Raw genomic sequence first — 25,806 nt, 5'->3', positions numbered from 1 at the left:
AGAGCTTTCAAATGCCCCATTAATGAAAGTCAAGAGGGTTGAGGTCAGGAGAGCGTGGAGGCCATGGAATTGGTCCGCCTCTACCAATGCATCGGTCACCGAATCTGTTGTTGAGAAGCGTAAGAACACTTCGACTGAAATGTGCAGGAGCCCCATCGTGCATGAACCACATGTTGTGTCGTACTTGTAAAGGCACATGTTCTAGCAGCACAGGTAGAGTATCCCGTATGAAATCATGACAACGTGCTCCATTGAACGTAGGTGGAAGAACATGGGGCCCAATCAAGACATCACCAACAATGCCTGCCCAAACGTTCACAGAAAATCTGTGTTGATGACGTGATTGCACAATTGCGTGCGGATTCTCGTCAGCCCACACATGTTGATTGTGAAAATTTGCAATTTGATCATCAGAATCGAGGAAGTACAGTACATACTGACGAAACTAAAACGAGCTCTAACATGGAAATTAAGCGTTTCCGGACACATGTCCACATAACATCTTTTCTTTATTTGTGTGTGAGGAATGTTTCCTGAAAGTTTGGCTGTACCTTTTTGTAACACCCTGTATAGTAAAGCTGTGAGGATGGGTCGTGAATCGTACTTCGGTAGCTCTGGTTCGACTCCCCATCCGGAACAGAGTTTTAATCTGCCAGAAAGTTCCAATAATACACTTCTTTAAAACTGTTTTATCAGATACATGCGGCTAGTGACCACTGGTCACGGTAAGATCAAGTAATAGGAAAGATCGAGCATCTCTGATTCACGATAAAATCCATGCCCTAAAAGCTTAGGTAATAATCAGGAAATAACACAGAATTTTAAATACTCACTCGTCCAAGCATCTCCTAAAGTAAATGACATATATCTAGTCAAGCCGTTCCACACTTTCCCTCAGCAAACAAATCGCATTCAGTCAAAATATAGCGTATTATTACAGTAACTCCACATCTGTCTCAGGCGGAGTAGGATGCCACGTTATAAAGGGCAATGTCTTGTATGAAGGCGAGCTAGAACGACCTCGTCTCGTCTTAGTGTCTCGATGGAGATAATCGAGTGGTGGGTTTCATCGTTTGAAGTTTATTCTCAATGACAATCAGGCAGCCTCTTTCCCATACAACCTTCAGTGCCCATCTCAGCAGTGTCATCACTGGCTGCAACGGGATGTCACATAATGTTATTCTGTTAGTTACGGTCCTGTTCCACACATCTTTTTTACGATTCTTTTATCAAAATGATGTGAAACGAGTACCCGCCAGGTTAGCCGAGGGCGCAGTTCGGCGCTAGCGGCCGTGCGAAGCGGAGGTCCGATACTTCCGCCTGTGCGGCGTGTGCGAGTGTTTGTTTACTTGTGGACTTAGTCTGCGCGCGGGCTAGTAACAACGATCATGGCGAACAAGTACAGGAAAACTACATTACGATTCAATTTCTGCAAAGACTACGAACGACCAAAGGCTTTAGCAGTGGAACGATTCATTCGAGAGGAAGTCAAGATACCGCCAAACGATATTGTCGGAATTCACCTGTCCATCATTAGTCCCACGGTGTCTGTTAAGATGGTAAAAGACGCGGTGTGTGAGACAATTCTACAGGCGACAAAAGCAGGACTCCGATTTTGTAATAGTGACGGGAATGTCGGCTCGGTAACTGTAGAACATGCTGGTCTGGGTGTACGGACAATACGTGTTTTTGAGCTGCCATTTGAGCTCCCGGCTGAAGAAGTTATCGAGTCTTTTAAGCCACACGGCACGGTACATGGTCACACGGCAGAAAACTGGACACAATACGCCACGTACCCCGTTCTTAACGGAGTGCGACAGATCACTATTCTTCTTCAGAAGCATGTACCGTCCTATCTGACAATTGGTGGTTGTCGGGCGGTGGTGATTTACGATGGTCAACCACGTACACTCTTTGACATAAAACTCGACCGGCGGCCGGCCGCTTCACAGGCTAAGTCCGCGCCGATCGCGACGTGGGACAATAAAACTGGCCAACTCGCTAATTCTCTAAGTCCGGTTATCTGCACAATCTGGCAACACTGCAGACTGCGGCACTTCCTGGAGGAAAACTTGTCCCATGATAGAGAAACACTAGGCCGATTACGCCTGTGGTCTAGCGGTAGCGTGCGTTGTTTCTGTTCGTAAGTCAGTGGTTCGAGAGCAGCTGGCATAAAATATTTTTATAGCCTCTTCTGTCTGAATGCTGAAGACGTGAATGTAATGGCAGCGCAGATTCAATCAATTTCGCTTTCTGACACACCGATATCAAAATTTTATCCAGTAACGATTTTGCGGCAGATTTCCTGCAGACTGTCCTCCTCTGGACGCCGTATGCGGCAAAGCTCCGGGATCCATTTACTGGCTACCGGCAGCGGCCGTGGCGACAGCAGCGGCGCTGCACTCCCCCGTTCTTTATCGAAAGCGCCTGCTCCCGCTCATCGCTTTTGATGATTTAAAACGCTTTATTATTAAATGTTGCTCCACAGAAAATTTCTACGATTTCCATTCATGCTCAAAAGCAACGGAGACAGACGCCCTGATTAGTAGGCGGGTATTATATTACATTAATCGGCAAGAGCTGAGTATGGCCTGAAATTAATTTTATAGACTGGGACGAAATTAAACCACGTCGCTACATTCGATGAATTTATAAATGCTTCATACCTCGTTTCTTTTCCTTTCAAACTCAATTATTTGTGCAACTTTTGGTCAATGTTCGGATGTTTTCGTCAAGCCGAGGTGAGCGTCTGTGGTATAAAGTGTATTACAGTTCTTGTTTAATTCCTTATGGTAACTCTATGCGATAAACTGTGTGAATACCTTGCAATGCATGCTCTGTAGCAGTGCAGGAACACTGCACATTTGGAGTTCCATGTATGGGTCCATGAAGTATTTAATGTTGATCGGAAGTGATAGTTAAGGTCATCTGAATTAGACCAGAAAAATTTGTCGTTTTGGAGGTTTCAGAGAACGGAAAGGAATTGCTAACACCGGTGTTAGAAAACGTCTACAGTTAAATGCTATTGCAAAAATTTAGAAGAGGGGAACTATATTAATCAACATGTGCACTTCATAAACAACCTTCTGACATGTTAGACCTATATGACGAACAAAACTCAAATTTATATCGTTGACAGTCGCTTTGAATCTTTTCAGGATCTATTTTACAGTGAAGCACCTTGGCATTTACAAAGCAGACATCCATGATATTAACTTAATTTACTAAGTCGAATCGGACGAAGATTGATGTTTAAAGGCATTCTTCAGATTTCGTATAAACAATTTTTACTAGCCGTTTGCAACTCCATTAATTAAAATGGAAAATAAAAGGTTGTAGTCAGCGGCTTCCACCGAGATTGGAACTGCTATGTCATACAGTACGACCACCGCAACGCACAAGGGAACCTCTTTTTTTTAATTTTGCTTTTTTTCTTTTACTTTTTTTGACGATTACCCCTTTTTTTCTCTCTTATTTTAAAGCCCCTTAGGAAAATGGCAATAAAAAAAGAAACTAAGTGCCACCGCCACTTTTCATCCTATAACAAAAAAAAAAAAAAATATCTGGTCCACTTCAGGCGTTGGCTCCTGACTAAACCTACCCCAAGAGCTGCCTATATACCAGGGGAAATATGGGAATTCAAGGTTAGGGCTATCATTACAAACAAAACAAAATCTTCCTTTTTCTGAATTTTATTTTTATTTTGATTTTTGTTTTGTTTATTTTTGTTGTGTAATTGATCAGACTCCTTCTGCGCCCCGCTGGTAATATGTTGAGTAACGTCTTCTCGAAATTGGTGTGTTCCGTTCAGTAGTTCAGAAATGTTCATTGGTTCAAACTGGAAACCTTCTTCACTCTTGGCTTAACACATTCCAGCTGCGAGGCGGGTCGTGGAAAGCACTCCCAAGGAAGTTCGAGAAAAATTGTCTGTATTTTGGGTGTCGGACAACGACATAATGACGGTCGTTGAGGTATGTCCAAAAATCGAGTACAGAGTCTACAGTTTGTCCAACTAGGTAGTGAATGGCATGTCCGCGAATCCAATTCACAGCATTGGTCTTTGTCCGAGGAAAATAGTCACGTCCCGGAACTAATAATGAAAGGGGAGTATTCCGATTCAGAATGTCCCGCGTTAGAAAAGCCACAATATGACGAATAACCTCTGAGCTAACGACACACTGGCGACCACAGACAGACTATAGTCACTGCGATGTTGCCTGAGCCTCAAAACGCAACCTTAAAACACACAAAGTGGTGTTACTTATGTGAAGAACGCCGTTCTTGGAGTCCAGAAATTAATTATACTTTCTAAGTGTCTCATCTTACAGTGGATTCTATCGTACGAGTCTTCGATGTGGAAAACGAATGTCAAGTGAATTTAGCGAGGTAACGCCGGCCTACACCCGGAAGTAAATGCACTATCAGAGTGTTGACAAATACTTGCTACGACGCTGCCATTTCTCGGTTCTCTTACGAGGCAGCTCTTCAGCGAAATGCTTGCCGTGATTCTCCGATACGGTCCTCCAGAGTGGAGACGCGCGCGCACGTTTGGTTTTTATGCGGCGTTCTCCCCTGATGGTTTCTGACGTCGCCTTGTGGGCTATGTCTACATTTGCGACATTCAATTTCATTAATCCAGAATGATACAAGTTTCAGCTTCCGGCGTGTAAGAAGGCTGTTGACGCCGACATTATATCATTTCAACGTAGGGAAAGCAAAACGGGTCTTCAATGTTTCTCATTCAACATAAAGCATGTGAGATAATTTTCCGTAACGTTCATAATCATCTAAAAATACAAACGAAGTAAAAATACATCTGAAGCTTATTCGAATTGAATATAATGTAAGATACCAAACGCTTTGCACCTCGATGTCGAATTTGTCCACGTGCAATCTTTTGCAGCATGCAAAAAGAATGTCATGATTACCACGAGAATGAAGAAATATGTTGGTACGGATGGAACGAAGGAGAGACGCAGTCAACAAATATTCGATTCCTCATTGCATTCATTTCATTTGAGACGTAAGAAGAGTTAAAGCGGGATATTACTTTCGTTAACACGAAAGATACGCCGCACATATTGATAACGAGGAAGTCTGCGTCTTCATACGTTTCCTCCTTGAAATCTGTATGTTCTCTTATATACTAAGTAGCCTGATCATTGTTTCAGTAATGTTACTCTCTTGTTTGTCCCCGTAACGATGAACAGATTCCAAATGCATGTCTCTGCATGAAAGTAGCTGTTCGAACCCTTCCTGGGTTGCTTTTTGTGTTTTATTGCTTGGAATTCCTGAATCAGACCACTGTGCCTTCTCCCCTTGTGGGTTAGGTCTCAAAACTAAACCGCTTTTTATCCAATGGCATAATTTATTCAGACAGCATCAGCACAAGACTGTCAAACAAAGCCTTCCATTTACAGTTGCAACACTCTAACCAGCACTGACCGAAGTGTAATCCACGGTCATGGTCCGAAATTAGCAGCTGTCTGCTACTGTGGCAAAGTCCGTTCTAACTTTCGATTCCGCAGCACCATTTTATCTGGTAACACTGTGTAGTTGCAGAGTTGTGCTAGCATGTCTGTCCTCACACTGTCAACTTTATGTATCTCACTTCTCCTGTAGCGTTGATCACAAGGAGCAGAAGTAAATGAGTGTATTCTGCATGACGTAACATTCAGTATTCCCTTCTTTCATAGCCACTCTTCATGTGCATCGATACCAAATAGGAATGTGAAAACTCTTGCGAGTGAGAGAATGACAATAACAATCGTAACAAGAACAATCAAATAATGAATAATGTTCATTCCAACGCAGAACGAGAATGACTTTAAATATAAAAATCTATATCTATATCCATATCTATTGATCTTTGAGTTGGCACAATGCAAATATATTCTTAGCATTTAGTTACTGAATTTAGTTCGGGATGTTTGCAGACAGAGAAAAGGAAAAGTCGGTACTTCTCGCTAGTGTAATGTAATGTGAACCAGCAACTACCCTTTCCTTAGAACACGACTCAAGCAGGTCCCCAAGTAGATACCAAGGCACTGCTGCATTCTGTTCCCTGACATTGCTCTGATGACGGTTAATGCAGATAGTTCCGATTATGAAATACAAAACGTATTGCAGGTTAGTTCCTAGGATAGTAACATTAAATTTGCGTTGTAGACGGCACATGAACGTGACGACTAGCCATATTACTCATCAATATAAAAAGACAATATTATGGGAATTTAGCAGGATTACTCAACATGAATTCTGAAATTGGTTGACTGACCGCACAGGTGCTAAACGTCGTCAAGAGTATACGATGTCCTAATCGCATTAGGAATATGAAGATCGTCTTCGACAGCTCGCAACTTTCACATTGCTATCTCCACCCTACTCCAGACAGACTACATATTGAAAAATACAAGCGAGTTCTCTTGCAGTGTAAGCTTATTGTAACAAATCTAAAAATTATTGGACAGGAACATTGTCCTATTCAAAAAAAGCTGTCCAGCAGGTCCTCTAATCGCTCCTTGGTACAGTCGTTTGACTATTGAAAATGGTTCCAACAAGTCACCACTAGAAAACACTGCTCTGTAGTGCAATAACTCAAGATGTAAAGTAATACCACGATACTACAAATATCAGGGAACACCTTATCACAGATAAGACTGTCCTTAAGGCTTGTAAGCTCACATTTATTACAATAAATGACATACCTGAAATGTTACCACTCTCATTATTACGTCAGATTGGTAATGCACGTAGTAAGTTCGTCGTATTCATGATTTCCTCTTCAAAGTAACACACCGTACTTATTATTTAACACAAAATGACATTAAAAATTTAAGTTATTCACGAGCATCTAGTTGAGAGTATGTATGAACTTCAAATGACACGACGAACCGTCTTGTTCCGCATATGGATTCAAACCCAGCTCATGCAGACTAAGCAAAGATTTCGTTACTGACGGAAACTAACAGTCATTCCTGATTAAGCATACAGAGAGTGATATACCTCGATTTTAGACAGTATCAGTTAGCAATTATCAACTTTAAATTGCATAACGCAAACATGTTTAACAGACGCGAATTCCTACCCATCATCTATTGTCCCTCTTAACGAACTACGAGAGATGTTAAATATTGCTTCTTCACAAGTAACTTACTTGAAATGCCGTGAGGATCTGAATCTCTCGGAACAGTATAGTTCAATCATTTCGTTCCTTTTCCCAAGACTGCAGTCTTCTCTAGGTCTCCTCCAAAGGTAAATATGTGGGTCCGAATCCTGACCCAGTACAAAAATATTCATAATTTCATTTCCAGCTCTATCAAGTGCACACTCACCTGCTAGTGAAAATTAACGCGCATTTTTAATGTCTGTTCATGTGTTGCCAACAATCGCAAGAGGTGTCGTTATTTCTGGTCAAACACGCACACATCTTACTGTTCGTGAGTAAGAAACTGATACTTAAGCTACGTTCGTGGATGCACGGTAGGTTTGCAGTTCGATTGTCTCTTAGGCACAAAAGTTTGTATCCTTATTTTAGATTCAGACACCTAGCGGCTCGTAAGAAAAACCGATACGTAACATTTGATTTTTCTTAGTTAACAATCCGATTATGTGTTGGGTTTGTATCTCCATCACAGAACTTCACATCATGCACTTCATCTTTAAATGCATGCACACTTTGTTACTTCAGAATGGAGGTATATCAGACATCTTGCGTGGTTAGATACCAGGGACGAAAGGGTCTTGATAGGAGTTACGGTTCATTACAAAACTTGTCGTCTTTTATTTTCAAGTTTAGATTTGGTTACTGGTATTGGCAAAAATTTCGGTAATTCATGACTCTTTATGGCTAGTCATCAATATGATGTGATTAGATTATATTACATTACATTAGATTACTTCTTGTTCCATAGATCATGAATACGACATTTCGTAATGATGTGGAACGTGTCATTACAATTTATGATGCTTGGTTTGCAGTCAGTTCTGAGTATTATTAGTAACTACGCTCCAGTCCCTAAACCTAGTTACAGTAAGCGAGTCAGACGCATTACGTATTCCAGGCCGTAGCAGCCGCGACTTGGAGACACCAGCTATGGTCACTTCCCAGCCCGCTGTAGGATCACATCGGTTCGTCTTCTTCCTGCCGGTACTGTAACTGAGATTTGGCAACAAGGCAACGTATGTTTGGCAACTCTGTGATCGACGAGTTACTTCCTGGTGTGCACGGAATTAAGCCTCAAAGTTCACTTGATTTTACCTGTCATTTCCATTGAATAATCTGAGTTATTATCACTTGAAGGGTAACGAAAGATTGTAAATTTACGGTTTTCAGCCCAGGAAAGTCGTTGCAGGTGGAAATCGCAACTAATCTCGACCTTTAAATAGCGGTTTACGAGTTCTACGCACTATTGCCGTCGTAAGAGGACGCTCACACCCGTACCTCTTCGCCAGCTCTGTGGTAACGTGCTGACCTGTGGAGAAGCGTCTGTTATGGTTTGCAGTTCCAGTCTCACTGACTGCAACGTTTTTATCCCTTCTGTGAAAGAGCTACAAGGAGTCTGATCAAACATCAATAAGGAAATCGCAAGAAAATACTTTCGGCTCATAGTGCAATGTTGAAAAACTTACAATGCTGCACAACAGGCAACGCCTCTTTCCGCTGCTGACAAGCGAATTTTGGGTTTCTAGGAATACGTAACTATATTTATGAAATGCCACATTTGCATACCTCTTGAGTACGACACAGCATACCAATGAAACACAGACCCAATCAAAATCTAAGTGAGTAGTATTTTACTAATTCGTGTCGATAGAGGCACATTTGTGTACAGATACTCGGTTTTATTAAAACATACTTTCGTCGTAAGGTTATCGTGGTTAGTTTTATTTCATTTCTTATAATACAGTGCACAATTTTCGTAAGGTTCCCTTTAGTGTTGTTAAATCAATAGTAAACATGAGAGAGAAATTGATCATCAACGATATATGCGAATTCTCTGATGTTATCTATGACAGTATGACAATGCACGTGCAGTTTATTGATTACATGCATGTAGAAAACTTGTTCTGAGTTAAAGCTGTCAAACAAAGTTTGAAGAAGAATAAAATCTCACTACCACACGACAGCTAATGTAGAAAATACTTTTCTGACATATTATGGCACGATGCGCTCTCCCTTCACATCTTCGAGATGCATCTGCTGCCTGCTGTCTATTAAACCTGAACAGAACAAAATGTCACAGTAGTTAGCCCTTTTTCCACATGCGACTACTTTGGGTTGAGAAGTGAAGGGAAGTATGTTCAAAGTTCCATTAGATTGACAACTTCAGCAGACAGCAGAATTGCGTTTTAAAAAATGTAGCACTGAATGTATTCGAACTCGCGACATCTTATCTACGCTACTAGCTGACACACAGCTACAACAGCTCCAGAGCTCGACAACTATTCCTCCAGAACTTTTTGATTCCACAGCACTGTGAGATTATGCATATGGCCAGGTCTTGACTTCTGAGAGACAAACAGTTACAGCTTTTCCTTTTTTTTTTTACTGAACGACGTTTTCTACAAACAGATAGCTCAATAGAATAGCTCAAGTGGAAAGGAACACTTCCTATTTAAACTTCTGCACCCTACACTGTTGGCAGTTCTGTGTAGGTGGCAGTTACGTGATTTTATTTCGGTGATTACAAAATATAGAGTGGAATGTATGCACTGGGTAGCCGAGGCAGCTAGTTCATGGTGATTCGGTCAACCAAGTAAATGAATTTACTGAACATGGTGCAAATTACTACAGGACGCCTGTGTGTCAGAATTCTCATCCAGTGTGGCGCAACGGCGTTACGATAGAAAAATGAGAGAAGAGGATTTCGTGGTCTGTTGGACGGATGGTAGGTTGTTATACCTATGGTCTGGGTTGGATTCCCACTTCTGTCAATAATTTTAGATAGGGAGAGACAGAGTCCATTCTCTCCTGGCTACACCAAGTGAAGAAGATGTAATGGCAGTGTGGTCTGAAAATTCACATTAAAGATGATTTTCCTTCTCTACCAAGTAGACGGTAGGTTGAACCACAATAAAGTCTGGAGTGGTGACATGTAGAAACTCTATCACCAGTAACCTTTCTTATACTAGTTATCTATTTCAAGTGACGAAACAAACGCTATGTATGGTCACAGGACACTTATTCCATCTTTTATCTGAGCTTCTGTATGTCGATAAGATTGGTTCTGAACTGGGAATGCAACTCAGACCGCCCTTAACGCGGAATTTGATCCCTTCGTGACAATACAGCTCGGCTACTATCTGTTGTTTGTTCAAAACTGCAGATTCCTCAACATCTCCACATATTGCGCGTGAATGGGATCGAATCCTGGCCCGGCACTAAAGATTTAATTATGTATTATCAAGCTCTAGCATGAGAACACCTATATGCTGGTGGATAAGAATTTTGATTTTTAACGTATTTTCATTCGTTGTCAACACTAACGATATCTGACGTTTTTAACTCCCAGTGAGACACAGAACTATTTGCGAGATGACTGTAAGTTCAAGATGTTATTCTGAGCAGCTGGTGGAGAAAAATTCGGTAGCTGACGTCTCTTTGTGTGTAGTCAACAACGATATGTGTGGGGCTCTATTCCCAGTGAGCGCTGAACTCTTCGTCATATTATTTCTAGTTCAAACATGCTCACATATTACTGCTGGCGCAACAAACCCATATTTAACGTTCGTTTTCTCTAGAATATAACAGCGATAGGTGCCGGGTAGGAGTCCTGGGAAGGAAAAAATTAATGTTTCGTCTCGTCATTTCAGTTAAAACATCTAACTACTGCCGCGAAAATCCGATATGTCACATTTGACTGTGCTTCGATAGCAATCCGATTAGGTTCTGGGTTCGAATCCGTGTCCAACACAAAGCTTTACCTCACGGCATTTCAAGTAAGTTACTTGTGAAGAAGCAATATTTAACATCTCTCGTAGTTCGTTAAGAGGGACAATAGATGATGGGTAGGAATTCGCGTCTGTTAAACATGTTTGCGTTATGCAATTTAAAGTTGATATTTGCTAACTGATACTGTCTAAAATCGAGGTATATCACTCTCTGTATGCTTAATCAGGAATGACTGTTAGTTTCCGTCAGTAATGAATCTTTGCTTAGTCTGCATGAGCTGGGTTTGAATCCATATGCGGAACAAGACGGTTCGTCGTGTCATTTGAAGTTCATACATACTCTCACCCCCCCATGAACCATGGACCTTGCCGTTGGTGGGGAGGCTTGCGTGCCTCAGCGATACAGATAGCCGTACCGTAGGTGCAACCACAACGGAGGGGTATCTGTTGAGAGGCCAGACAAACGTGTGGTTCCTGAAGAGGGGCAGCAGCCTTTTCAGTAGTTGCAAGGGCAACAGTCTGGATGATTGACTGATCTGGCCTTGTAACAATAACCAAAACGGCCTTGCTGTGCTGGTACTGCGAACGGCTGAAAGCAAGGGGAAACTACAGTCGTAATTTTTCCCGAGGGCATGCAGCTTTACTGTATGATTACATGATGATGGCGTCCTCTTGGGTAAAATATTCCGGAGGTAAAATAGTCCCCCATTCGGATCTCCGGGCGGGGACTACTCAAGAGGATGTCGTTATCAGGAGAAAGAAAACTGGCGTTCTACGGATCGGAGCGTGGAATGTCAGATCCCTTAATCGGGCAGGTAGGTTAGAAAATTTAAAAAGGGAAATGGATAGGTTGAAGTTAGATATAGTGGGAATTAGTGAAGTTCGGTGGCAGGAGGAACAAGACTTCTGGTCAGGTGACTACAGGGTTATAAACACAAAATCAAATAGGGGTAATGCAGGAGTAGGTTTAATAATGAATAGGAAAATAGGAATGCGGGTAAGCTACTACAAACAGCATAGTGAACGAATTATTGTGGCCAAGATAGATACGAAGCCCACGCCTACTACAGTAGTACAAGTTTATATGCCAACTAGCTCTGCAGATGACGAAGAAATTGAAGAAATGTATGATGAAATAAAAGAAATTATTCAGATTGTGAAGGGAGACGAAAATTTAATAGTCATGGGTGACTGGAATTCGAGTGTAGGAAAAGGGAGAGAAGGAAACATAGTAGGTGAATATGGATTGGGGGACAGAAATGAAAGAGGAAGCCGCCTGGTCGAATTTTGCACAGAGCACAACATAATCATAACTAACACTTGGTTTAAGAATCATGAAAGAAGGTTGTATACATGGAAGAACCCTGGCGATACTAAAAGGTATCAGATAGATTATATAATGGTAAGACAGAGATTTAGGAACCAGGTTTTAAATTGTAAGACATTTCCAGGGGCAGATGTGGACTCTGACCACAATCTATTGGTTATGACCTGTAGATTAAAACTGAAGAAACTGCAAAAAGGTGGGAATTTAAGGAGATGGGACCTGGATAAACTAAAAGAACCAGAGGTTGTACAGAGATTCAGGGAGAGCATAAGGGAGCAATTGACAGGAATGGGGGAAATAAATACAGTAGAAGAAGAATGGGTAGCTTTGAGGGATGAAGTAGTGAAGGCAGCAGAGGATCAAGTAGGTAAAAAGACGAGAGCTAGTAGAAATCCTTGGGTAACAGAAGAAATATTGAATTTAATTGATGAAAGGAGAAAATATAAAAATGCAGTAAGTGAAACAGGCAAAAAGGAATACAAACGTCTCAAAAATGAGATCGACAGGAAGTGCAAAATGGCTAAGCAGGGATGGCTAGAGGACAAATGTAAGGATGTAGAGGCCTATCTCACTAGGGGTAAGATAGATACCGCCTACAGAAAAATTAAAGAGACCTTTGGAGATAAGAGAACGACTTGTATGAATATCAAGACCTCAGATGGAAACCCAGTTCTAAGCAAAGAAGGGAAAGCAGAAAGGTGGAAGGAGTATATAGAGGGTCTATACAAGGGCGATGTACTTGAGGACAATATTATGGAAATGGAAGAGGATGTAGATGAAGATGAAATGGGAGATATGATACTGCGTGAAGAGTTTGACAGAGCACTGAAAGACCTGAGTCGAAACAAGGCCCCCGGAGTAGACAATATTCCATTGGAACTACTGACGGCCGTGGGAGAGCCAGTCCTGACAAAACTCTACCATCTGGTGAGCAAGATGTATGAAACAGGCGAAATACCCTCAGACTTCAAGAAGAATATAATAATTCCAATCCCAAAGAAAGCAGGTGTTGACAGATGTGAAAATTACCGAACTATCAGCTTAATAAGTCACAGCTGCAAAATACTAACACGAATTCTTTACAGACGAATGGAAAAACTAGTAGAAGCCAACCTCGGGGAAGATCAGTTTGGATTCCGTAGAAACACTGGAACACGTGAGGCAATACTGACCTTACGACTTATCTTAGAAGAAAGATTAAGGAAAGGCAAACCTATGTTTCTAGCATTTGTAGACTTAGAGAAAGCTTTTGACAATGTTGACTGGAATACTCTCTTTCAAATTCTAAAGGTGTCAGGGGTAAAATACAGGGAGCGAAAGGCTATTTACAATTTGTACAGAAACCAGATGGCAGTTATAAGAGTCGAGGGACATGAAAGGGAAGCAGTGGTTGGGAAGGGAGTAAGACAGGGTTGTAGCCTCTCCCCGATGTTGTTCAATCTGTATATTGAGCAAGCAGTAAAGGAAACAAAAGAAAAATTCGGAGTAGGTATTAAAATTCATGGAGAAGAAATAAAAACTTTGAGGTTCGCCGATGACATTGTAATTCTGTCAGAGACAGCAAAGGACTTGGAAGAGCAGTTGAATGGAATGGACAGTGTCTTGAAAGGAGGATATAAGATGAACATCAACAAAAGCAAAACAAGGATAATGGATGTAGTCTAACTAAGTCGGGTGATGCTGAGGGAATTAGATTAGGAAATGAGGCACTTAAAGTAGTAAAGGAGTTTTGCTATTTGGGGAGCAAAATAACTGATGATGGTCGAAGTAGAGAGGATATAAAATGTAGGCTGGCAATGGCAAGGAAAGCGTTTCTGAAGAAGAGAAATTTGTTAACATCCAGTATAGATTTAAGTGTCAGGAAGTCATTTCTGAAAGTATTCGTATGGAGTGTAGCCATGTATGGAAGTGAAACATGGACGATAAATAGTTTGGACAAGAAGAGAATAGAAGCTTTCGAAATGTGGTGCTACAGAAGAATGCTGAAGATTAGATGGGTAGATCACATAACTAATGAGGAAGTATTGAATAGGATTGGGGAGAAGAGAAGTTTGTGGCACAACTTGACCAGAAGAAGGGATCGGTTGGTAGGACATGTTCTGAGGCATCAAGGGATCACCAATTTAGTATTGGAGGGCAGCGTGGAGGGTAAAAATCGTAGAGGGAGACCAAGAGATGAATACACTAAGCAGATTCAGAAGGATGTAGGTTGCAGTAGGTACTGGGAGATGAAAAAGCTTGCACAGGATAGAGTAGCATGGAGAGCTGCATCAAACCAGTCTTAGGACTGAAGACCACAACAACAACAACAACAACATACTCTCAACTAGCTGCTCGTGAATAACTTAAATTTTTAATGTCATTTTGTGTTAAATAATAAGTACGGTGTGTTACTTTGAAGAGGAAATCATGAATACGACGAACTTACTACGTGCATTACCAATCTGACGTAATAATGAGAGTGGTAACATTTCAGGTATGTCATTTATTGTAATAAATGTGAGCTTACAAGCCTTAAGGACAGTCTTATCTGTGATAAGGCGTTCCCTGATATTTGTAGTATCGTGGTATTACTTTACATCTTGAGTTATTGCACTACAGAGCAGTGTTTTCTAGTGGTGACTTGTTGGAACCATTTTCAATAGTCAAACGACTGTACCAAGGAGCGATTAGAGGACCTGCTGGACAGCTTTTTTTGAATAGGACAATGTTCCTGTCCAATAATTTTTAGATTTGTTACAATAAGCTTACGCTGCAAGAGAACTCGCTTGTATTTTTCAATATGTAGTCTGTCTGGAGTAGGGTGGAGATAGCAATGTGAAAGTTGCGAGCTGTCGAAGACGATCTTCATATTCCTAATGCGATTAGGACATCGTATACTCTTGACGACGTTTAGCACCTGTGCGGTCAGTCAACCAATTTCAGAATTCATGTTGAGTAATCCTGCTAAATTCCCATAATATTGTCTTTTTATATTGATGAGTAATATGGCTAGTCGTCACGTTCATGTGCCGTCTACAACGCAAATTTAATGTTACTATCCTAGGAACTAACCTGCAATACGTTTTGTATTTCATAATCGGAACTATCTGCATTAACCGTCATCATAGCAATGTCAGGGAACAGAATGCAGCAGTGCCTTGGTATCTACTTGGGGACCTGCTTGAGTCGTGTTCTAAGGAAAGGGTAGTTGCTGGTTCACATTACATTACACTAGCGAGAAGTACCGACTTTTCCTTTTCTCTGTCTGCAAACATCCCGAACTAAATTCAGTAACTAAATGCTAAGAATATATTTGCATTGTGCCAACTCAAAGATCAATAGATATGGATATAGATATAGATTTTTATATTTAAAGTCATTCTCGTTCTGCGTTGGAATGTACATTATTCATTATTTGATTGTTCTTGTTACGATTGTTATTGTCATTCTCTCACTCGCAAGAGTTTTCACATTCCTATTTGGTATCGATGCACATGAAGAGTGGCTATGAAAGAAGGGAATACTGAATGTTACGTCATGCAGAATACACTCATTTACTTCTGCTCCTTGTGATCAACGCTACAGGAGAAGTGAGATACATAAAGTTGACAGTGTGAGGACAGACATGCTAGCACAACTCTGCAACTACACAGTGTTACCAGATAAAATGGTGCTGCGGAATCGAAAGTTAGAACGGACTTTGCCACAGTAGCAGACAGCTGCTAATTTCGGACCATGACCGTGGATTACACTTCGGTCAGTGCTGGTTAGAGTGTTGCAACTGTAAATGGAAGGCTTTGTTTGACAGTCTTGTGCTGATGCTGTCTGAATAAATTATGCCATTGGATAAAAAGCGGTTTAGTTTTGAGACCTAACCCACAAGGGGAGAAGGCACAGTGGTCTGATTCAGGAATTCCAAGCAATAAAACACAAAAAGCAACCCAGGAAGGGTTCGAACAGCTACTTTCATACAGAGACATGCATTTGGAATCTGTTCATCGTTACGGGGTCAAACAAGAGGGTAACATTACTGAAACAATGATCAGGCTACTTAGTATATAAGAGAGCATACAGATTTCAAGGAGGAAACGTATGAAGACGCAGACTTCCTCGTTATCAATATGTTCGGCATTACTTTCGTGTTAACGAAAGTAATATCCCGCTTTAACTCTTCTTACGTCTCAAATGAAATGAATGCCATGAGGAATCGAATATTTGTTGACTGCGTCTCTCCTTCCTTCCATTCGTACCAACATATTTCTTCATTCTCGTGGTAATCATGACATTCTTTTTGCTTGCTGCAAAAGATTGCACGTGGACAAATTCGACATCGAGGTGCAAAGCGTTTGGTATCTTACATTATATTCAATTCGAATAAGCTTCAGATGTATTTTTACTTCGTTTGTATTTTTAGATGATTATGAACGTTACGGAAAATTATCTCACATGCTTTATGTTGAATGAGAAACATTGAAGACCCGTTTTGCTTTCCCTACGTTGAAATGATATAATGTCGGCGTCAACAGCCTTCTTACACGCCGGAAGCTGAAACTTGTATCATTCTGGATTAATGAAATTGAATGTCGCAAATGTAGACATAGCCCACAAGGCGACGTCAGAAACCATCAGGGGAGAACGCCGCATAAAACCAAACGTGCGCGCGCGTCTCCAATCTGAAGGACCGTATCGGAGAATCACGGCAAGCATTTCGCTGAAGAGCTGCCTCGTAAGAGAACCGAGAAATGGCAGCGTCGTAGCAAGTATTTGTCAACACTCTGATAGTGCATTTACTTCCGGGTGTAGGCCGGCGATACCTCGCTAAATTCACTTGACATTCGTTTACCACATCGAAGAAAAAATGGTTCAAATGGCTCTGAGCACTATGTGACTCAACTGCTGTGGTCATAAGTCCCCTAGAACTTAGATCTACTTAAACCTATCTAACCTAAGGACATCACACACACCCATGCCCGAGGCAGGATTCGAACCTGCGAGCGTAGCTCCACATCGAAGACTCGTACGATAGAATCCACTGTAAGATGAGACATTTAGAAAGTATAATTAATTTCTGGACTCCAAGAACGGCGTTCTTCACATAAGTAACACCTCTTTGTGTGTTTTAAGGTTGCGTTTTGAGGCTCAGGCAACATCGCAGTGACTATAGTCCGTCTGTGGTCGCCAGTGTGTCGTTAGCTCAGAGGTTATTCGTCATATTGTGGCTTTTCTAACGCGGGACATTCTGAATCGGAATACTCCCCTTTCATTATTAGTTCCGGGACGTGACTATTTTCCTCGGACAAAGACCAATGCTGTGAATTGGATTCGCGGACATGCCATTCACTACCTAGTTGGACAAACTGTAGACTCTGTACTCGATTTTTGGACATACCTCAACGACCGTCATTATGTCGTTGTCCGACACCCAAAATACAGACAATTTTTCTCGAACTTCCTTGGGAGTGCTTTCCACGACCCGCCTCGCAGCTGGAATGTGTTAAGCCAAGAGTGAAGAAGGTTTCCAGTTTGAACCAATGAACATTTCTGAACTACTGAACGGAACACACCAATTTCGAGAAGACGTTACTCAACATATTACCAGCGGGGCGCAGAAGGAGTCTGATCAATTACACAACAAAAATAAACAAAACAAAAATCAAAATAAAAATAAAATTCAGAAAAAGGAAGATTTTGTTTTGTTTGTAATGATAGCCCTAACCTTGAATTCCCATATTTCCCCTGGTATATAGGCAGCTCTTGGGGTAGGTTTAGTCAGGAGCCAACGCCTGAAGTGGACCAGATATTTTTTTTTTTGTTATAGGATGAAAAGTGGCGGTGGCACTTAGTTTCTTTTTTTATTGCCATTTTCCTAAGGGGCTTTAAAATAAGAGAGAAAAAAAGGGGTAATCGTCAAAAAAAGTAAAAGAAAAAAAGCAAAATTAAAAAAAAAGAGGTTCCCTTGTGCGTTGCGGTGGTCGTACTGTATGACATAGCAGTTCCAATCTCGGTGGAAGCCGCTGACTACAACCTTTTATTTTCCATTTTAATTAATGGAGTTGCAAACGGCTAGTAAAAATTGTTTATACGAAATCTGAAGAATGCCTTTAAACATCAATCTTCGTCCGATTCGACTTAGTAAATTAAGTTAATATCATGGATGTCTGCTTTGCAAATGCCAAGGTGCTTCACTGTAAAATAGATCCTGAAAAGATTCAAAGCGACTGTCAACGATATAAATTTGAGTTTTGTTCGTCATATAGGTCTAACATGTCAGAAGGTTGTTTATGAAGTGCACATGTTGATTAATATAGTTCCCCTCTTCTAAATTTTTGCAATAGCATTTAACTGTAGACGTTTTCTAACACCGGTGTTAGCAATTCCTTTCCGTTCTCTGAAACCTCCAAAACGACAAATTTTTCTGGTCTAATTCAGATGACCTTAACTAACACTTCCGATCAACATTAAATACTTCATGAACCCATACATGGAACTCCAAATGTGCAGTGTTCCTGCACTGCTACAGAGCATGCATTGCAAGGTATTCACACAGTTTATCGCATAGAGTTACCATAAGGAATTAAACAAGAACTGTAATACACTTTATACCACAGACGCTCACCTCGGCTTGACGAAAACATCCGAACATTGACCAAAAGTTGCACAAATAATTGAGTTTGAAAGGAAAAGAAACGAGGTATGAAGCATTTATAAATTCATCGAATGTAGCGGCGTGGTTTAATTTCGTCCCAGTCTATAAAATTAATTTCAGGCCATACTCAGCTCTTGCCGATTAATGTAATATAATACCCGCCTACTAATCAGGGCGTCTGTCTCCGTTGCTTTTGAGCATGAATGGAAATCGTAGAAATTTTCTGTGGAGCAACATTTAATAATAAAGCGTTTTAAATCATCAAAAGCGATGAGCGGGAGCAGGCGCTTTCGATAAAGAACGGGGGAGTGCAGCGCCGCTGCTGTCGCCACGGCCGCTGCCGGTAGCCAGTAAATGGATCCCGGAGCTTTGCCGCATACGGCGTCCAGAGGAGGACAGTCTGCAGGAAATCTGCTGCAAAATCGTTACTGGATAAAATTTTGATATCGGTGTGTCAGAAAGCGAAATTGATTGAATCTGCGCTACCATTACATTCACGTCTTCAGCATTCAGACAGAAGAGGCTATAAAAATATTTTATGCTAGCTGCTCTCGATCCACTGACTTATGAACAGAAACAACGCACGCTACCGCTAGACCACAGGCGTAATCGGCCTAGTGCTTCTCTATCATGGGACAAGTTTTCCTCCAGGAAGTGCCGCAGTCTGCAGTGTTGCCAGATTGTGCAGATAACCGGACTTAGAGAATTAGCGAGTTGGCCAGTTTTATTGTCCCACGTCGCGATCGGCGCGGACTTAGCCTCTGAAGCGGCCGGCCGCCGGTCGAGTTTTATGTCAAAGAGTGTACATGTTCTGGCTGTGGCCAGGAGGGACACTTCAGGTCGAACTGTATGCAACGGCGAATTGCGCAACTGCCTTCAGATGTGCGGGAGCCATCGCCGGCGATGACAGTACTACCGATCACCTATGCCAAAGCCCTCACTGTGTCCGCTGATGACCGAAAGGACACAGCCCCGGTAGAAGATCAAGATGGCACTCTCCGAAACCTTGTCGCAGACGTCGGGATGATAGAGGATGCTGCTCCATCGAGCATACAATCTTCGGCGACAACATCAGATGAGACCGAACTCCCACCAAGCACACCGATAGTACACGAAGCAGTTCCAGTGTCTGGAACACACTCTGTGACGACAACATCAGTTCCGACCGAACTCCGCCAAGTACAACGATAGGACTCGAAACACTTCCAGTCCCTAAGGATGCTTTTCTGTCGGGCAGCCGTGATTCCCTACAATCTGAGGACACGGAAGAAAGATCACGCAAACAACGTTCCCCGAAAAGGAGGAAACGGCGGCGTCGCACGACATCTCCTCGGGATGACTCCCCTTGCCCCGACGACGATGCGCATGTGGACCAAGACGACACAACAGCCTCTACGAAACAGGATGAGGCAATGGGAACTGTTCGATCAGACCCACAGCGGTCTGTCACATTGATGGTACCGGGACGTGGTGATGCTGAAGAGGAATCACAGCCAGTTGGCTCTCCAGACGCAGATGCTGTGGCTATGGACACGAATATATCACTGCCTGAAAAGATGTGGTATGATGATATTGAGGAGGCGCCGGACGTCATACAGAGGCAGCCGGCACTCACGAAGACGGCCTAATAATTGCTGAAGGTGAAGGGAGAGGGCCGAGAGAACGTCTTCTAACTCAGCCCCGAGCGCCGGTGCAGGGAGATGTTGTTGCGCCTTGACAGAGTGGGATTCAACGCGATGCGAACCGTATTGCGACATTAAATATAAATGACGTGCGTTCACCGGTCAAAATACACCTACTGAAGGAAACGATATGGGCATCTGGTGTGGATATTGCTTTGCTGCAGGAAGTCCACATAGCTTAACTCCCATACATCGCAGGCTACCAATCCTATTCGTCACATGGAGATCACAATGGGAGTGGGGTGGCAGTTTACGTGCGAGATGGCTTCCCAGTGGAAAACGTGTATTATCTTCCGTCGGCCAGGGGAATGGCTTTCACGACGTTTGGGACACGCATCATCAATCTATATGCACCGTCGGGAAATAATCGGAGGCGGGAAAGTGCGCGATTCTATGCAGAAGACATTGCCCCACTATTCCATGGACGTTATGAATGTGTAATAATTGGTGAAGATTTCAACTGTGTTCTCAGCCAGAAAGACCAAAGCCAGGAGTTGCGAATCGTTGTCAACGACCTTGTACTTAGTGCCACGTGGGAATAACGACATGGAGATGCACCGGGATACACCTATGAGATAAGTCATTCGGCGAGCAGATTAGATCGCATTTATATCTCACGGGCTCATGCAAATGATGTCCAGGACGCGGAACGCTGGCCATTGGCTGTTTCCGATCACAGCGCTTACATCTGTACGGTGCTTCTTCTCCGTAGAGAAGTGTGGAACAGTAAGGCCCCGTGGAAACTAAACATTCAACATCTACATGATCCTGAATGCCGTCAACGGATCCTTGAGACATGGACGATGTGCGAGCGAAGGGTTGGAAGGTATAAGACGATGCTTGATTGGTGGCTGACTTGTGCTAAACCGGCGCTTCGCCGTACGTTCATCTCATATAGCAGGGAGATGGCAGAATGGCGCCGCCGTACGACCGACTTTTATTTTGCAGCACTGCGCGACCTGGACGATGGTCCGCCGGGACAGGACATCTGGGTCGAACGCAAAAGGATAAAAGCTAAATTAGTGGCTTTAGCTCGGAAACATCTTCAGGGAACCATGGTGCGCGCAAGATGTCACGATACGATAAGGCACGAGATTCCTTCCATGCACCACGTCGTGAATGAACGAAAGCACCGACGACGCGTTTTGGTACGGGAATTAATTACCTGCGAAGACCGAAGAGTGACATGTCAAGCGGGCATTGTCTCTGCATTCGTCGACCATTACCAACACATCTATCGGGAAGAAGCAGCCCCTGTCGATGACCTCGACCGTATAGCCACGCACGTCTCCCGTACACTGACGGTGGAAGCCGCGGGAACCTTACTGGAAGCCATTAGCTGTGAGGAACTACATGATATGATTGCACAAGGTGCGTTGAATCGGTCCCCAGGCATTGATGGGCTTCCTGCTGAATTTTATCGGAATTTCGCAACGAAATGGCACCGCGATGGACGGAAATGTACAACGAGATGTTAAATTCCGATGCGCCTATTCCACCGGCTTTTATGGAAGGCCTCTTGGTGCCAGTACATAAACCGAAACCAGGAATTACGGTCACACATTATCGCCCCATCACCCTGCTTTGCTAGCGTCCCGATGTCGTATGTTAATTCGTAGCGTTCTCTCTACAGAACAGACGACACCGGGTGGATCGGTGAATGTGCAAACAGCTACTGGCGAATGCCGTGATGTGATAGCGCTGGCGGAGGAGTGACGGCTTAAAGCGGCGATGGTGGCGGATTATTTTGACAGTGCTTTTGATAAGGTGCGCCACAATTATCTGTACGCTGTACTGCAACAAATGGGATTTCCAGACCGTTTTACTGGTCTCATTAGAAGGATATATGGGGGCGCACAATCCTTGGTACAGATTAATGGGCGTATAGCTGGGCCCATTCAAATTCGACGATCCATTCGCCAGGGCTGCCCTCTTTCGATGCTGCTGTTCGCGATAGCGTTGGAACCATTAATTGGGAGGCTAACCAATTCTCTTTCTGGGATGGAACTACGGGGCTACACCTTCAAATGTCGTGCCTATGCAGACGACCTCCTGCTGCTCGTTCGTTCTGAGGAAGAGGTGAAGACGGTCCTTGAACTGTTGTTGGACTACAGTGTGACGGCGGGTAGTGCAATGAACATGAACAAATCGGCGGCAATGCCGGTTCGAAGGGGCCTTACGCCGGAAGAAATCAGTCCGTTTCCTATTGTGCAACGATTCCGCTATATCGGCATAGACTTTACCTCATCTGTAAAACGTACTGCAGCAGTTAACTACCGACGTATTTTACAGACAACACGTACCATGGTCCGACAACATCTCCTACGGCGCCTTGATCCTTTGCAGCGAGTCGAGTATCTGAACACTTATGTGGTTTCTCGAATGGTGCATATTTCGCAGATCCTGCCCCTACCACTCACGCTCGGACGTCGACTTCAATCAGCACTAGGCTATTTTGTGATGATTGGCTCGCCCCTCAAGGTGCGATACGAAACGCTCACGCTCCCTACGGACAAGGGGGGACTCGGGCTTACGAATGTTCACTGCCGAGCGACGGCGCTCCTTCTAGTCACGATGTACAAGCAATGGCGTAGCGGGCGTGATTCCCTTACATCCCGCCTACTGGATCTCCTGGTTCCAGCGTCCCTCACACCTCCTGTGGCGGTGGACAACATTACGCCACATTTTGCGCATGTATCAACATTTATCGTGGAACTTAGTTGTATCAGAGACGAGCTTCCGCGCACGAGACCGCCATGCGCGAAGGATTTTTATGTTTGGCTGCTACGACGGATAAGTCGTAATGTCATTGAACTCAAACACCCCAGGTTGCATTGGCCGAAGATTTGGAGACATGTGCACCAAAAATTCCTTCCTACCTTCGTTCGGGCACTGTGGTTCTCTGTCACCTGTGGCAAGTTCAACACCAACCAACGGCACCATGCCATTGGACTAGTGGACACTCCACTATGCCCAAAATGTCGCCAAGTGGATGACGACCATCACCGCTTAACTTGTATCGCGGTGGAGGACGTCTGGCTCCTAGGAAGGCAGATGGTGGCTTGCTACCTCCGTGTGACCCCGCAACATATTACACCTGCTTCCTTCTTACGTCCGGAGAGTGACTACTTTCCGGCGACTAAATCACAGTCGATCATCTGGGTCAAAGGTTGGACAATCGCGTACCTCTATGGGGATGCTGCCAGGTCGCGACTTGACTTTTGGTATTTCTTGCAGCAAGCCCACAATGATGTTCGTAGATGGTCACACTATCGGAAAACCTTTGCCAACTATCTTCAGGCAGTCTTCCTCGACCCCCCACGCAGTTGGTATGTGCCGGGTGCAGTCGGTGTGCACATTTGACATCTGATAATGAACCTCACGCTTCTCTCACCACTCAATATGTAATGCACATACTATACGATGAAATGATCTACATGTTCCTTTTAACAGAGTGATCTTTATTGAAAATAAATAAATCAACATCCCTGTTCCTTTAAATTCGTGATTGTTTTAAAATGACTTTTTTTTTTTTTTTTTTTTTTTTTTTTTTTGCAGAGGATGCATTTCATGTAGTGTTTGTGAACTGCCTAATTTTGTATCCAAATAAAATACCAATAAATAAATGTTAAAAAAAGGGCGCTAATGCGCTGCTTCCTGAACTCGGGTAGGGTGCCGGCCCCGGATCGAATCTGTCCAGCGGGTTAACGACGAGGGCCGGCGTGCCAGCCAGCTTAGATTTCAAATTTTATTTAACTTGTAAGTTGGTTTTGATAGTACCTCTGCTTAATTTGATTTCACTTACTGGTTATTGGTGGGTACTAAAGTAATAATGTAACATAAAGACGACTAAATACAGTACTGATAATATTTTCTCTGTTGCAACTTTTTTAAATTTCAATAGGATGTTTGCTCCTAGGTATACGACCATATTGTACCATAGGAAATGTTTGTACATTCGGAAAAACGTTAATTTTCCGTAGAAGATTTTGTAATTTCAGAAAAAGTGTGTAGCATGTAAAAAGTGAATGCCATCATTTAAAAATGGAAGAAAAAACTATATTAAACTTCTACTACAGAGTTGTCTAGAGGCGAAAGTCTGAAATGTGTTCCACGCTAAAACATTCTCCTCTACGAAGAAATGGCGGTTGTGACTGTTTTAGGCTCGTTTTTTATAAACAGGTGCCTGAACAAGCTTGGCGGTCCCTCTGAACGCTCATAGCATATGGTCATTATTTTTTTTACCTCTGTGTGACGTAAATGTTTCTATGTCGACTACCCGCAGGTCTTTAAGCCTGAGCATGGTAAGCAGCTGTATCTTCTATCTTACCTTGCCAGGTTCATAATCGTCCACCATGTTGCCAACCATGATGACGCCCTCGTTCAAGCTGAACTGCAGACCCTCGATGAACATGTTTCCTTCTTTCCTGGCTGCCGCCTCTGAGAAAACTTTCACCGTTTCGTCTAGAGATTTGACGGGTTTATAATCGAGTTTCACATACCTGCAACAGAAACCTCCCATCAACACATGATCTTTAATACACAGAAAATAACATTCATCTTGAAGCTCTTTACCCAAAAAGTTCACTGTCTACGTCTGTATTTGCTTGAACAGAAAATATATTTGAGGATCCCGCCTTCGGTTCACTAATTCCTACACATGCTTCTGTGATATTACAAAATCCTCAGTGGAGTTCTCTTTATTTTACTGCAGAGAATAAGCAATAATGGACAAGAGAATACTTGCAGATAGAGTTACCGTCATCAGTTTGAGTGACATTGTTTACAAAACATATACCTTTGCAGCACATTTGGATTCTCCTGTTACCTTCTGCCTTCATTGTTACCAGTTATGTTTTAATAACACATTTAATCATCTGAAACTAATAATATTTCTAACTATGACATAATTCCAGTGAAACGAGAAAATTAGCCCTAAAAGTAGATTTACTGGCGTGCGAGCATTTTTTGTATCTGTTACGATTATTTACTTACTACTTTTGACAAATTTCAATTACTGTATAGATATCTGGACCTTGAAAATGGCTCAGTGTTTCTTTTCATTTAGATGATTTACAACATATGTCAGTACTCTGCATCACACCCAGTACAGAAAGGTTCAAACATTAATTTAAATACTACCATTACTGAAATAACAGATTCCTTTTTAAGTTGAACGAATTCAGGGTACAGTCATGCATTCAACAGCTCAAAACGTAACAGATTGAAGTATAAATGTTACTAGTAAATGGTGCTTGAAATAAGAAGGTATTTTA

The 25,806-nt window shown here is 42.6% G+C and overlaps 1 protein-coding gene across 1 annotated transcript in view; it reads right to left on the bottom strand.

The window, feature by feature from the left end:
• The window catches only part of LOC124555673 (delta(24)-sterol reductase-like), an 80,287-nt gene that overhangs the window by 20,058 nt on the left and 34,423 nt on the right, over nt 1-25,806 (bottom strand). Inside the window, exon 6 of the mRNA XM_047129668.1 lies at nt 24,861-25,032. Coding sequence (XP_046985624.1) covers nt 24,861-25,032 — 172 coding nt within the window. The remainder of the gene's footprint in view (nt 1-24,860; nt 25,033-25,806) is intronic.

This window comes from Schistocerca americana, chromosome X, assembly GCF_021461395.2.
Source record: "Schistocerca americana isolate TAMUIC-IGC-003095 chromosome X, iqSchAmer2.1, whole genome shotgun sequence".
Taxonomy (NCBI): domain Eukaryota; kingdom Metazoa; phylum Arthropoda; class Insecta; order Orthoptera; family Acrididae; genus Schistocerca; species Schistocerca americana.
Note: the sequence above shows the minus strand (reverse complement) of the source record. Positions and strands in the feature narration are given on the sequence as shown.